The sequence below is a fragment of the Poromitra crassiceps genome, assembly GCF_964638095.1.
Source record: "Poromitra crassiceps genome assembly, chromosome: 7".
NCBI lineage: Eukaryota > Metazoa > Chordata > Actinopteri > Beryciformes > Melamphaidae > Poromitra > Poromitra crassiceps.
Genome location: NC_139628.1, coordinates 2,325,555 through 2,341,882, shown reverse-complemented (window position 1 = coordinate 2,341,882; position 16,328 = coordinate 2,325,555). Strand labels below are relative to the sequence as shown.

The 16,328-nt window shown below is 44.8% G+C and overlaps 1 protein-coding gene and 1 long non-coding RNA gene across 2 annotated transcripts in view; both read right to left on the bottom strand.

Moving 5' to 3' along the window:
• Nucleotides 1–16,328, bottom strand: part of LOC310780275 (receptor-interacting serine/threonine-protein kinase 3-like) — a gene marked incomplete at both ends in the record, with an annotated part of 49,647 nt that overhangs the window by 22,048 nt on the left and 11,271 nt on the right. The window contains one exon of the mRNA XM_083640836.1: nucleotides 7,779–7,897. Within this exon, the coding sequence (XP_083496962.1) occupies nucleotides 7,779–7,897 (119 nt within the window). The remainder of the gene's footprint in view (nucleotides 1–7,778; nucleotides 7,898–16,328) is intronic.
• LOC310779835 lies at nucleotides 3,560–4,295 on the bottom strand. The gene is made up of 3 exons (XR_014552858.1): nucleotides 4,158–4,295; nucleotides 3,800–3,921; nucleotides 3,560–3,587 (listed from the first exon to the last, which is right to left on the bottom strand). It is a non-coding gene; the product is annotated as an uncharacterized lncRNA (long non-coding RNA).

Here is a 16,328-nt window from a genome sequence, read left to right as displayed (position 1 = left end):
GTGCCTGAAATCAACTGGAGGACCCGCCCCAAACCAGCAGGACCAAACGGGCAACTTTCCATAGAGTAAGTAGCCTACAAATACAAATAGCGCACTTCTGCAATTGACTTCGCCTCTAATTTATCTGATTGATGAGTAAATAGTAAAGTAATTGTTGTAAATTTTTTATTTCGTTATATTTTTCTAATGAACTTGACCATTTTCTGTCCTACAGGCAGTGCAGACTTGTAGCCTATCGTGTAGTGCTCGAATGGGTTCTGAGAGGAGAACGCCTTGGACCTGGAAATAGGAGAGTCCTGCCGAGCTGCATCGTCACTGCAGTCCGAACCAAGTACCCTTCTCCCACTGGCAGCTACGTGGGATTCATTGAGGCAGAGGACATTTTCAACATCATTTGACAGAACCCAAACATAGACCACAAATTATGCAAAAACTGTACCTTGCAAAGGACTAATGTAGCCATAACACATTCTAAACATCTATAGTACTCGATCAGACCCTTGCAACTATTTTCACCGCTCCAACACCGTCACAGTCTCCAAATGAGAACGAGCAGATGCCCCCGTTTCCTTATCCTTCAGACGCGGCACAACACAGCAAGCACAGCCGCTGTAAGCGAAGTCACGGCAGGTGTCACATAATGCACCATAAAATACAAACCGTGCAGCCTCTATGCCCCTGCTTACCTTCCAAGTCCCGATTCCCGACACAGAGCACGCCACACAGCGCACGCCACACACAGCCCTCACCAGGAGAACGCCAGGTAGTAGTGAACGCGCCTGTGTCAGGGGAACTAAATAACGCAGGTGCCTCTACTGCGCAATCAGGCACAGCTTATGCCAGTTGAGCGGAGGTGTAATCACGCTCAACTGACAGACACGGTGATGCCAATTAAGAGGGGAGGTGTAGCAGCGCTCAACCTGCCACATTCCACCCCCTCCTTCTGTGTCGTCGCCCCGACGACAGACTACTAGCTAGGAGGTGCAACCAGAACTAAGACCAAGGCCTAAGGTTCGGGTAATCCCGGCCCCCTGAGGCCAACAGACTGGGGAAGTCGATGTAAGTTGGAATGTTGACCGGCGGTGGAACGACCAGTTCTACGCAAAGCCAACTGCGGGGGGCTAGACTGACCACCAGGGAAAACGGCCGCCGAGTGGGAACGTGTCTGCTCCAAAATCTGGTCTGGATCAGGCTGAGACTCTACTGGGGCAGGGGGTGCTGAGGTTTCACGAGCTAGAAGCCATGACTCACCACCTTCAGGAGAATGAGGGGGGCCCTCGGGCACCACCGAAACAGGTGGAGCTAGAGCCCTAGGAGGATGAGCAATAGGCATGACCTGGGCCTTCAGCTTGTCCCGGTGCACCTGCCGCACCCTGTGCAGCTCTTCTACCGGGGCAATGGTGTAAACCGCTCCGTCCCCTGATGGGGCTTTCAGCACCTGGTAAGGCACTGAGCTCCATTTGTCGTGGAGCTTGTGTCGACCCCTCACCCCAAGGTCTCGGAGGTAGACCCGCTGTCCCACCTGCAGAGGGGCCTCTCGAACATGCTGATCGTGCCGCTCTTTTCGTCGACCCGCAGCATCCAACAACCTCTTATGAGCATTCTCAAATGCCACCTTGAGCCTAGCTTGATGCTCAGCCATCCAGTCCTGTGCTGAGAGCTGTGCCACTAGCTCTCTGAGCTGCCGCAGTTCCTCCTCCATAGCAAACTGTGGAGCCCACACTTACAACCCTCAAAAATGGGGACCTGACGCTACCAACTGGCAGAGGTGCTGCCGCTCCGTCTCCACTGCCGTCTCCACACACCACCACAAAACCTAAACCAGATCCCACACTACGCCCCAAAAAAAAAGAAAACCCTGAAATATCAAAACACACAACGAAAATGGAAAATGGAAGTCACGTCTCTGTCCCCAAACAGTGTATCCTGCCGACGACGCCAAGTTGTGGCGAAATGGTAAAGAGCAACGACAACGCCACCTGGGGAACTGCCCCCCAGGAAATACTCTGACCTGTGACTACTCTTAATCACAGAAGGTCACACGGATTCGTACACCAATAAGGAGGGGACAAGAGACGGACTTCCAAGTATGACAAAGGTTTATTACTTAAAAGTTTACCATGTTAAAAAGACAACCACATACAGTACTAATTTAATAATGCCTGAGGGTCTAAATAAAGGCCACTGTTAATTGTGGGAAAGCCAAATGATGGACAGGGCTCGCTTAGCTCGGGCAGACCGACTCAGGTAAGGGGAAGAATAACTCAAAACAAAGAAAACTCACTGCAAACCAAACCACCACGTGTCACACCAAATCAAAGGGAGTGAGGGGGGACACCACCACCGGGGGAGTCTGCCGCTCAGGGCCAAAGCTCCTGCCCTGAGAAGAAAGAAATCAAAATTACACAAATGACAGACTCAGGCAAATACCTATATCTAAAACAAACTACTAAAACCACTCACACACACACACACACAAAAGGATTAACCCAAGGACTGGATTAATAACAAATGATAGAAACTAATACAACAGAATATTAATGCAGAAATAAACAAACAACACCAAGACTCAGCTGTAGGTGGGACCAGAGTATGAAAGGTTCAGTTCCACAGGTGGTCCCACAGCTGAGTCTGAAACAAAAATAATTAACAAAGAAAATAACCCAACTAAATAAACCAAATAACAAATGAAATAAAATAACCCCAAATAACCCCAGAAATCAGTTAGAAAATAAATGAATTACGTCAGAACCCAAAAGAAATAAATCAACTCAAAATAGAATTGTGGTGGGATGGGGGATCACACCAAGCCGTCCAATGGCACAGCCGTATTACGGGATACTTAGATCAGCCTGTGGACAACCGTCAGGAAACGGCAGTGGGGACGAAGCGGCGCACCGAGGCTGGAGGCCGTAGGTAGAGCTGTCCAGCTGGCAGCCCACGTCACCAGGTTACACAGTGCGGCCACCCACCGAGCGCCGAGGAGGAGGAAGAGAAACCACCAACTGTGGCCTCAACTACAACAGGACAGAGCAGGACAACCGTCAGAAAAGATAACGAAACACAGAAGTTATAAATAAATAACTAGAGCCAGCTTACCCAAGCGAAGCACACTTAACGCACCGCTCCAACACCGTCACAGTCTCCAAATGAGAACGAGCAGATGCCCCCGTTTCCTTATCCTTCAGACGCGGCACAACACAGCAAGCACAGCCGCTGTAAGCGAAGTCACGGCAGGTGTCACATAATGCACCATAAAATACAAACCGTGCAGCCTCTATGCCCCTGCTTACCTTCCAAGTCCCGATTCCCGACACAGAGCACGCCACACAGCGCACGCCACACACAGCCCTCACCAGGAGAACGCCAGGTAGTAGTGAACGCGCCTGTGTCAGGGGAACTAAATAACGCAGGTGCCTCTACTGCGCAATCAGGCACAGCTTATGCCAGTTGAGCGGAGGTGTAATCACGCTCAACTGACAGACACGGTGATGCCAATTAAGAGGGGAGGTGTAGCAGCGCTCAACCTGCCACATATGCACTCCACAGATGTGATGCAGCACCGACGTCCAGCGACGGGCACATTCCTAAGCAAATGAGAAGGGACCCTCAGTGACACATTTTACTGTGAGAATAAATATAGATTACGGGACTGTGTTTACACTATCGTACTACATGTACTATATGTATGCAATATTCTGACTCCCATTCTCATCCAGTATAGATTTTTTTTATGCTAAATCATAGTATGTTCTCGAGTGGATGTGGTGTTCGAATTAGAAAATAACATCATTCTTACCCCCTGATCACCTTTTGAAGACTCACAGGACCAATATAAGTGGTTGGTGACAGATTTCAGCCATGGCAGGAGTTCTTTGCTGTCCTTCTTATTTGATGCTGCCACAAGTTTCTTCTTCACACCTTAGAGGAACCACAAACAAACAAACAAAAATACTCGAATAAAAAACAATAAAAAACCATGAACTTGGAGTACGGTGGTGTCTGCCTGTATCAGTCACACAATTTTGCAAGTTATGTACACATGTAAGGAATTAGATTGTAAATTATTTGTCCTTTTATTTATCTAAATGACTAAGCATGTCTACAAAGTCTGTTGGTTAGATAGTAAAAGGTGTTGGTGTCATACAGTTACTTACCCTTGCTGACATGCCAGGGGTCAAATTCATGTTGGATATGGGGGTAGTCCTCTCTCATAAGTTTCCGGATGGATGGCGATCTGTCTGTGATCATCACACCGACATCCACCCCACAATCCTGCAACTGGTTCAGGCCCCTCTGGAAACCGATCACCTCCATCGCTACGGAGCTAGTAGCCTCTGAAACCTATAACATTACAATATGTTATCAGAAAATGTACATCCACTGGTTTTTAGAAATGTAGAAAGCCCCCTCCAAGCAGATGGTGCATATCAGATTGGCATAGTTTAGCTGAATTACCTCGACCAATTCAAAGTGGACTATTTCCTTGGTTGCATCATTTTGGAAAGAGTACGTTGAGTATTTTGCACTGTAACCTTTGAAGAAAAAAATGGATGGTTCAAGTTTACCCGGAAAAAGTAGAAATCTGAACATTTACATTTACATTATATACATTTGATATATTTCGATAATAATGTTATAGATATAATATTTACCTGGGCTATCACATCTTGCATCGCCACAGAGTTCAGCCTTCTGTTGTTGTGATGATTGAATGAGCCGGGCCATGATTTTCGCATGTTGATCTTGGTAAGCCAACTGTATGACGGGGATGAGGTATGTCTTCTGCATTGTGTAAAACTGTGTTTGTTTTGGTAATGGAACATTGAGTACACCAGCCCAGTCTGCAATGTCAGTGTAGGTTGCTCCGGTGAAAACTGTAGAAGCGCATATCTGCAGATTGTTTTCTGCCATGCCTCTTCGGTCAGGACATGATTGCCATGTATCAGAGTGTCCGTCCAGGCAAACCCAATGAATTTTGATTTGGCTGGCTCTGGTGGTGATAACTGTTTCTTCTATGGTTTTTGCACACTTGGGACAGTTTTGGAAAAGTTGGAGGAGGTGTGACTCATTCACCAGCCACTTGTTTTCTGACCATCCTGCTGGGTTGTCTCCCGAAGAGCTGGCAGAGCCAGAAGTAGTTCCTGGGCTGGAAGGCGAGTCGGAACTGGGCAGAACAAAGCTGACATCTGCGGGGTCCAGATCCAACTCCCCAAAACTCATGTTGAGGTCGCCCACTTTCGGTTCAGCTACAACTTCCTGTACACTCTGAAGACACAGGATAGATTGTGAATTTATAAGTAACCGCATAGATGTATTTGCAAATGAATATCAAGTATAGCGATTTGCACATGATGAAAGCTATTTGATGCAGACTAGTTCCTCTTTTACTGATAAATAAAATAAAAACCTTTCAACTCACTTGCAATACTGGTGAAGATGTGTTGGCAGCCGGCTGAGGGACATTTGCAGGGGAGGTTGATGTGGATGGGATCGGGTCCTTAGACAAAAACAAAAAACATTATGTCAGTGTAGTAATGGAGGGGCTGAATGGATAATAAGCTAATTTCCAGAAAAGGTGTTGTCACTGCTTGGCTTACCACTAATCGTGACCAAGTAGGAGCCAGCGCCAGGTATGATCCGGATAGGGATCGCCTGGTTCGTGGACGTGTTGTAGTTGGAGGTGGACTGGTAAGGAGTAGAGTCAATGCAGTGGATAGATAAGGCCCAGCTGATCTGCATGGCTCCTCATCTGCTCTGTGTTGGCTCTTGTCTGGAGTGGATTGTGGGACTTCACCAAAGTCAGCACCAGTAGGAGAAACCTCACCACTGGTACTTCCCTAAAAAGTAAACAGAAGTATGTTTTTCTATCAGACCATGGTGACAACATTATTTGATTTACAACTACGTTGGTAAGGTGTCGATTCATACAGGTAGCCTACAGTAGGTGCATGAGTCGAATTCAGCCATTGTTCGCGGGGGAATAAACAAAGAACGCGCCCCTACCCCAGCTGTGGTCAGCATGGGCTTCTCACAATACAATCTTTCTTATTTTACAAATTATCTTCGCTATATAGTGTTGATACGAACAACGTATGTTACAATCTCGTACAGTATTGATAATGTAAACGAGTGCTTTGCAATGCTGGAGAGAATCAATTTGTGTTTCGGGGGTGTTGATATTATTGCAACGATCCGTGCGCACACGTTCTGTTCCAATCAGATAATACCATAAATCTTCAAGAAAAACCGCACACTAGTAGGCTTTTTTCGTAATATTGTAAACAGCCAAGTAAACTGCCAAAACACTGTCCGAATAGATAACATATTTGAATGATGTGACTTACCTCCATTGTGTCCGTAGCCTGGCTCTCCAATGCTTTTGGGACGGCATTCTTCTTCAGATGGCGATGCTTCGGTGATTTAGGTTGTTTTTGATATTTTGCCTTGACGGGCACACCATAGTCCTCTGGGGCAAAATGTGCGCTGCATATCCGATGATCTGCACGTCGCAATTCATCCACTGGAGTGTTAGGGTCCAACTTGAGCACAACTAACCAAAGTTTTAGTATGTCCATATTGAAAAAAGGGAGCCTGTGAAAACTGAGCCATGTCCAACTCGTCATTTTGTTGGTACAATTTGGATAGGCGCAAAAACGTACCATTATCTCGATGATCGATCTATCAACTGAGAGTAGATATATATAGTTACAAAAATATATATAAATGTCTCAAATCGCTATTGGACTAAAATGATGAGCTGCTCTTCGTTGTTGTTGATGTGAACAAGACTGTAGCCGCGGGGAGAATGTCTCCTGTGCGCAGGTAAGTGGAGCACCCTGGGTGTAAACTCTCGCGGGAGCGGGACTTGAGTCTCCTCATCCGGGATTTTGATTCCCAGTATCCCAGACCCCGGATGAGGAGACCCGAAGAGCCTTGAGGGCGACATACAGTCACAGGTGTATTTATGGATCATAACAACGTGGATATGGACCGCGGCGAGACGGAAAAGGTGTGATTTACAGAGCGTGTGCAGCTCTGTGCAGCATGCCCCGTGGGCTCCCGTTCTAGCGGTTCTAGCCTGTTTGAGGAGTGTACTCGGAGCTCAAAATCTTCCGTGGGCATCAGAATGAAGCGAAACTATTTCGGTGAGTAAAACATCATATTCTAAACTGGAAATGAGGACCGTGGTGTAAAAAACCGAAATTCTCCTTTAAGGCATTTTCCAAGGAGTTACGCGCATCTGATGTTGTAACTATTTCATGTAAAAATGTGTAAAAATAGGTACATTGCTCAGCGTTGATTTCGTTACTTCAACGCACCTACTACTAGATGTAAAATTTGACGAGCTTTCCAATGCCGCCAGTCCTGTGTCTATACGTGCTTCCGTTCCCGAGATATGGTCTCTTTGCAAGGAGCTATGGAAAGCTAATATTAGCTACCGTAGGCTAGGCGGTGGGAAAAGATGGCTGCCTTTTGTTTTTCTTCAAGACCTCTGAAGGGGCGTGGAGGACCTCTAGAGGCGGGACCATGGCCCACAACAGTTGTAGTTCATAGGTGCTCGACTTCCGCAAGGCTGGACATGACGCCCCGACACGTTTTGCGTCAGAGCGTCATGAAAATGATGTGAGAGATGGTTGATAGGTCAGGCAGTGAACAACCAATTTCAAAAATTTCAACGGATTCGAAAACCTTAGGGGCGTGAGATGTAATATATATTCATATTGCCCACGGGAAAGCCGTCCTTTAAACGGACTTGAGAAGTATTGATCTTGCACCTATAGATATCCGAGGCGAGGAGCAGGCCGTACGATATCCCCCTGGCCTCCGGTGCCATGTAGCAAATTGCGGTTTTCGTGCGGCGGTGGTGGGACCTGTAGAAGCCAATATCAGTGAGCTAGAGAGAGAGAGAGAGAGGGAGAGAGAAACAGAGAGAGAGAGGGACAGAGAGCAGGGAGGGAGAGAGAGAGACAGAGAGAGAGAGAGAGGGAGGGAGAGAGAAACAGAGACAGAGAGAGAGAAGGACAGAGACAGAGAGCGGGGAGGGAGAGAGAAGAAAAGGAGCATATAGAGGAAGGAAGCAGAGAGAGGAAGAGAGAAAGAAGGGTCAAAGGTGGCACAATAATGGCCTCCTGATTTCAACAACAAACATATTCTGCAAATGCCTAATGTGCATGGAAATAAGATGACTGGAGCTTTGTGTCTTCCAGAATGTGATCATAGGTTGTTATTATTATATCATTGGTATAACCGTGTGCCACTGGTGCAGAGCTGCTGTAGCTACTGTCTGACCTACAATTGTTCATTAATGCTTTAACTGTCTATTTACTGTGACTGTCAGTTTACAGGACATAGCCTATTTTCAAAACAGAAGAAGATTTGTAGGACTGGTTGTGCTGATTGTGTAATATCCATTTATTGCCCATAGCCTGTAAATCATTTGTTCATTTTCTTCATCCACATAGACTTTATAGTCGCAGGCAGCTGGAGCTCATTCCAGAGTACATTAGGCAGAAGTCAGCGAAAACACCTTGGACAGATTGCAAGACTTACAAAGGTAGACTAACACAGCCTGTCTGCACACACAGCAGACAGGAGAACACACAGCCTGTCTTTTTTTTGTGTGATCAATTTTTTTTTATTGCAGTTCCACATCTTCCATCATACACAGGGCCCGAAATTAACTTTTTGACCCACCGGCCAGTGGCGGGTAGATGGAAAAGATCTACCCGCCAAGCATATTTCTTACCGGCCCAAAAAAAACCTGCATTTTTGTGTCACATATATCCATATATATCAATTTTTTTCAATACATTTCAAGTAGATAAGATATTACGTTGAAGAATACACACTTAAATAAGAGGCCAGAGTAAAATTTGAAGCAAATTATTTTAATATATTGATTGATGATTGATTAATCAATACATGTCAAGTCAATCTTATCAATACATCAATACAATACAATCTTGAGCTTAAATTGTTGCAAAAAAAACAACGCAGCTAAAAGTAATAACTGCGACAGTCTCAGTGCACAGCGCACAACTTGGACTACGCACCTTTCTCTCCCACTCACACCTGGCACCTGCGTTAGCTCTCCTGCACTCGTTCTCGGCTCCGCTTCGGCTTTATTGGTGGGTAAGCATTTTGATTAATCTCCTCATCATACGAGCTCAGCAACAAGCGCGAGCGATTGATTCATTGATTGATTCGCCCGATGTAGGTGTTACAGGTGCCCGGGTTGGGCACCAGGGTAACAGTATAAGTTGTCTGTATTAAACAGTAGAAAGGAGGAGAGACAGGAGACGTTATGTATCGTTTCTTCAGGCAGGCTTTCCTCTGTTTTATTAAACAGCATGTTTTAATTTAACTCTGGTTTTCTCTTATTATTTCTTATTTTCTACAAAAATCATCTTAAACAAACATACAATACAAAATTCCATATTCTCATATTTCCATATTCACATATTTTCATATTCACATATTTATATGCTCAAGATTCAGCCATCTGAATTAGTAATCTCTAGTTACTATGAATCTACAATGTATCACTACTAAAAGTGCATCAGTTTCACCCAAGAGCTGGTGTAAGGTCATTGTGTACTGTAACCCACATTTAGCAATTACCCTGTTTAGGCATAGAAGTAATCAAACATATCTGATGTATAATTGAAAGCCTACTGGTACAAAACAAAACTACACAGCTAAATTAACATTACATTATCACCTTTAACCCTTACATTTCCCAAGTGCATGTAGAACTCAAACATGACAATTTCAGTCAAAATAAAAGGTGTCAAGGAGTCTTCACATTTAGTCTTTCCTTAAAATAAAGTGTCAGAGAGCTGTAGAATGACAATGCAACACACTGGCGGCACGAACGCCATTTTATCACGGCCCACCCGCACGCACGCCAAGACTAGTGCGCCCGGACATGTTGAATGAGGAAATACCCCACGTTTACCAAGTCACCAAACATGCATTTCTAACATCCAACTCAACAACAAACGTCATGCTCATGAAGTCAGACATATTATCTTTACATTCTGTGCATTGAATAGCGACAACACCACCACTAACCTGTATTAAACAGTAGAAAGCAGGAGAGACAGGAGACGTTATGTATCGTTTCTTCAGGCAGGCTTTCCTCTGAAGGACGGAAGCCGGCTTGCACTACAACTAGCGCTCCCCAAACGGAATTTCCCCCTGCTGGCGTAACTCGGAAGTATACTTGACAGGCATAGAGCACACTATGAAATTTGGTTCACCCAAACATGGTTCAAACGCAAAATGTGACCATAATACATCACTAAATCTAAACACAAATTGTGACCATACTTTGTGTGTGTCACATAGGCTGTCAATTTAGCAGAGGTTAAAAGACGCTTTTCCCCGCTAAATTGACGACTGCGTTCCATTCCACTCCAGTCATGTTTGGTAGCCTATACGGCAGAGCCAGAATGAAACAGTCTCACAAAGCACTCGTGCCAGCTGCGCACCAAAACACACATAACTATTATCTCCTCATATATACTGTATCATACGAGTGTCGGCAACAAGTGCGAGCGATTGATTCATTCATTTATTGACGTTAGGCTGTCAATTTACCTCAGCTAAATTGATGACTGCATTTCATTCTAGAGTCACGTTTGGTAGCCGGGAGAGCTAGAATGAAACAGCCTCAGGAAGCACTCATGTTATACTACCGCACTGAACGCACTAACGTTAGTTCAGTGACTGAACTAGTTTCAGACTGCTTCCTTGTATATTGTGCGCTGGGATCAGCGCTTCCAGTCGGAAAAATACGCTAGGTGGACACAGGCGGCTACACACAGTTTTAATATTACATGACGACTATTTTGCGACCCGCCACGTGGCGGACAGATGCCAAATCTAACTCGCCAAAGCTAAAATATGCCCATTGGCGGGTGGCGGGCTCTAATTTCGGGCCCTGATCATACAGTTTACACATACCTTCTTATCACCCCCCCCCCCCCCCTTTTCCCGGTGGCTTCCCCCCCCCCCCCCCCTCCCCCGATCTCGGTAAGTATTCACATCAGTGGTACAGATATATTCTATTTCCTCCTTCCTAGATCCGTTATTAAAGAGGCAGCTTCCTTCCACATTTGCAAGGTGGTGTCCTTGGCCTTGTTTACCCGGGCCGTGGACAGTTCCAGCATAACCACATCCTGAAAGTAACCCAACCATTTCTCAATGTACAGTTTATGTGGCGGTAACCAACGCTGTACTATCAACTTCTTAGCAGCAGTTAACCCCGCGAGCCATAACTTGCGTTGTCTCTCAGTCAATACCATGTGTGAATCATCATTGAGTAAAAGAAGGATTGGTTCGAGCAGTATAGGCGTGTCAATCATATCAGATAGAATTGATGTCACTTTCTTCCAAAAGTCATAGACCTCTGGGCATTCCCATATACCTTTATCATGTGTTTAAACGTACCAGGTGTATTGAGAGAGCACAAATCGCAATTAGGGCTGGCTACCAGTTTCATATGAAATCTTGTGAGTGGTGTATAGTAGGCTCTCTGACAGATTTTAAAGTGGATTAATTGATGGTTGGGGTTCTTTGATGAGTGAAAAATGTTCTCCCAGACGTTTTCCCAATTTATATCCCCTTCATCCACAGCCAGGTCCCTGGTCCAAGTTTTAGTCAATGGCAGATCCTTCTGTGTTCGATGTTGAAGTTGTGAGTATATGGCTGAAACAAGTCCTCTGGTGGGCAGTGTGGTCACCCAACTCTCAATTGGGTGTATTTGTAGTCCTGTACTCCATGGGACTCTGCAAGCACGGAGTGCACTCCGTAATTGAAGATACAGGAAAAAAGATGTCCTTGGTAGATCAAACATGGTGCACAATTCTTCTAAGCTAATAAGGCCACTTGAATTACATATATCTCCCAAATGAGCCACCCCTTTTGACGACCATGCCATTGATTCAAAAGGCTTATTCCCTGACCTCATATTTCTGTTCCGCCACAAGGGGGTATTCATGTGCCATTTCCAGTTACCTGCCAGGTATTTTTCAACCATCCTGAAGTTTCTTATTGTGTTCGAGATAATAGGACCAAAACGTAGCATACATTGATTAGCTGTTATACCAGAAAATAAAACATCTTCAAGTTTGAATGGTGATACTAATGTGTCCTCAGTGTCTCTCCAAGCAACTTGGGAAGAGTCCTCAAACCATGTCTTGAGTGGACGTAACTGGAAAGACTGATGGTATAACAAAAAATTTGGTAAGGCTAAGCCCCCCTCCCTTTTTGGTGCCGCGTCTATGTGCCGACAGGTCGCAATGCCGATAGCCCACAAGCAGAACCAGCTGAGCGAGGCGGCGTGCAGCGTGTCGGTGGAGGTAACCTCTCCCAGCCCCCACGCCAAACCTAACCTCCCCCAGACCCTAACCCAAAACCTAACCTTTCCCACCCCCCATGCCTAAACCTAACCTCCCCCAGACCCTAACCTCTCCCACCCCCCACGCCTAAACCTAAGGTCGGCATTGCGGGTGGTCGGCATAGCGGGTGGACACCCCCTTTTTGGTCTCTGTAGCGTAGAGAATTTAATTTTTTGATGTTTGCCACCCCAAATATATTTTCGTAGTAATGTGTCAACCTTTTTCCAATATCCCTCTGGAGGAGGCAGCGGAATCATCATGCTCACAAAATTTATACGTGGCAGTACGTTCATTTTAATGGAAGCAACCCTAGTCTGCAAAGAAGCCGGCAGTTTTGTCCATATGGCTATGTCACGTTCCACCTCTTTGAAAATATTTTCGTAGTTAGACTTTACTATGTTGTATAAAGAAGGTTAGATCCGGATACCCAAATATGTGATCTCAGGGATGTCATGAGATAATGCCACCTTTTTCGCAGCTCTGTTCAATAGCATCAGTGCTGACTTTGTCCAGTTTATCTTGTAGCCGGATAACAATTTAAATTCCTCAAAAGTAGACAGCAAGGATGTTATTGAGCTATTGATATCTGTTAGATAAATCAGCACATCATCAGCGAAGGCCGATATAGTATGCGATGAAGAGTTAATCTGGATGGGAGCAACAATCTGATTTTGCCTTAGATGCTGTGCTAGGGGCTCCAGCGAGAGAATGAAGAGGCTGAAAATGGGGAACGGACTGGAATGTAGACCATTAGTAGAGACCATGGCTGTGGAGTTTGCATATAGAACCTGTATCATATCAATAAATCCTTTCCCCAGTCCAAATCTCTCTAACAACACACAGCCTGTCTGCACACACAGCCTGTCTGCACACACAGCCTGTCTGAACTAGGGATGTTCATCAATTATCGATAATTGATCGTTGAGAAATGAATTCGATCACGTGGATTTTTTTCAGATTTTTTTTTTTTTTTTTTTTTTTTTTTTCTGACTAGGTTTGGGTGGAATTCGTTCCTCCTCGCCCCACTCCATTGCACAGCCGACTAACGTGAGGTGGAGCTTCATATAGTCTCTAGTTTTCTGGCTGGGCACGGGCCTTTGTGCCAACAAAACTGTTTTAAACATGGGGAATTCACACCGGCATGCGCCGGGGACACAAACAAACGCACCCAGCGGTCTGCAGACCTTAGTGAGGCTGTTATAACTATGACACTTCGTCCACTTCTCTCCTAATTTTCAACAAAGTGTGAGTAACGGTACATGTGTTTAAGTGAATTCAAGTCGTTTTATTTGTTTATAACGTTATAAACTATGAAGTAGCCTAGTAACAGTCAGCATGGACGCAGCTAGCCTTTAGCTGCTAACACGCACCTGAATCAATTCACACACATCTCGTGGGAGTCGTGGCTAATAATATCCAAGCGTCGGACTGAGAGCAGCTGGATGGAACTCGACCATCAGGACAGATGAGGTTTTTGTCACGAGTTTATAAGCCTGGAAGCTGCGGCCCCGGTGAGCTGAGTCCTACTTTCAAAATGTGAGTACAGTAGCCTAGCTAGCTAGTGTAAGGCTGTGTGACTATGGACTGTGTTTGTCAACGTTACCGCGGGTTTGACTCTGCTGTCAGCTAAGCTGGAAGACGCCGATTGCTTACATCATGTAACCTGACATGTTTGTTTACCTGGCCACAGCGCTAGTGTCTGATATTCTTACTCCACAGCGGCATCGCCATTATAGCTGGCCGAGAACACGGAACATTATTACCAGACCAGAGAGAAAAATAATAATATATATATATATATATATATTATTATTATGCTATCGATAATCGATAATTGATCGTTAATTTTCCCGAATTTCGATTATGGAAATTGTTCAAAATGAACATCCCTAGTCTGCACACACAGCAGACAGGAGAACACACAGCCTGTATGATTTGTTCATGCTGCTCTAGTGCGACATCTATTTGGCTGAAAATCGCATATATATATGTATATATATATATATATATATATATATATATATATATATACATATATATATATACATATGTATATATATAAAACGCTATATATATATATATATATATATATATATATATATATATATATATATATATATGTATATATATATATTTATGTATTTATTTATATATATATATGTGTATATATATATATATACACAAGCATAATAATATGTAATAAGCATACTATCGTGTTAAACTAATAATTTGGGGGAAAAGGTCAATGATAATATCATTATCTTTTGCTTGCAATTCAATTCAATTCAAAGAAGCTTTATTGGCATGACCGTAGTGACTAAAGCTTGTGGCATACTCTTCGCGCCCAGCCAAGCGCATAGGGCGCACGGCGATTATGACGTCATCGCACGGGGCGTGTCGGGGGGCGAGGCCTGAGCGCAGCGCGGCGCGTCCATGGAGATTTTTCTATCAGCGCGTTGGGTTTTGCTGCCTGTGCCTGTGAGATCTCCGTGGTAGGTGGTCAGTGGATATCTGCTGTGATTGAGTCCTCACCGTCGGAAAGTTGCCTTTGAAGCATGGCGTTCGATTATAACGAACTAGTTGTGTGGCTTAGCCTTCCCAAATGTTGAGGGTCGTTTTTTATAATTTAATACATAGAATTGGGAACGTTACATTCAATTTCATTCAGACTGCCTGGAGCCTGGAGCTGCGCACTGAGTATGTTCTGTTTTGGCCCGCGCAGAGTGCGTGCGCCCTCCTCGGAGCCCCGCCCCCAGCGCGTGCGCGAAGAGTATGCCAGAAGCTTTACAGTGTTGCCAAAGTATACTGCCCTGCAAAGCTAATAGGGGGTAACTTACCAGAGTGTAGAACTGAGAAAAATGACTTTAAAGTTTTGTTGTTGTCCAACCAAATGTTTCGTAGGAAGAAAACAGGAAATGTGTTGATTATTTGTTTATTTAATGTAGTTATTTATCTACATAATTTGTTTTAGCTCAAACTTGACCTTTGACCCTTAATTGGAAGTTACCTTACTCTGGCTTTGCATTGTCTGCAAAATAATAAGGGGTGATGCCAAGCAAAAAGACAGTAACTTCAATTTGATCCTTCACTTGGTTGCATATCACTATAAACCAGTATATATGATAATAATGATAACATAGACATAAAGTCTCATGTTCATGGCACAATTACGCTTAATATAATATACGTATAAATATAATATAACTAGATTATCAGGCCGCTACACATCCTTACACCCGTTGTGTGTCTGTGTGTTGGCTCCTCGGGGGTTGATGTCGTATGAGCTGGCACATCTGGGGTTAATTTCATATGAGCGGCACCTCAGGGGTTAATGTTGTATGAGCTGGTACCTCAGGGGTTAATGTCATATGAGCTGGTGCCTCGGGGGTTAATGTTGTATGAGCTGGCACCTCTGGGGTTAATTTCATATGTGCGGCGCCTCGGGGGTTAATGTTGTATCAGCTGGTACCTCAGGGGTTAATGTTGTATGAGCTGGCACCTCAGGGGTTAATGCCATATGAGCTGGCACCTCTGGGGTTAATTTCATATGAGCGGCACCTCGGGGGTTAATGTTGTATGAGCTGGCACCTCCGGGGTTAATTTCATATGAGCTGGTGCCTCGGGGGTTAATGTTGTATAAGCTGGCACCTCCGGGGTTAATTTCATATGCGCGGTGCCTCGGGGTTAATGTGGTATAAGCTGGCGCCTCGGGGGTTAATGTCATATGAGCTGGCGCCCCAGGAGTTAATGTTGTACGAGCTGGCACCACGGGGGTTAAATTTGTATGAGCTGGAGCCTCGGGGGTAAATGTGGTATGAGCTGGTGCCTCGGGGGTTAATGTCATATGAGGTGCCTCGCGGGTTAATGTATAAGGGCTAGGGGGTTAATGCTGTATGTATGAGCTGGCAACCTTGGGAGTTA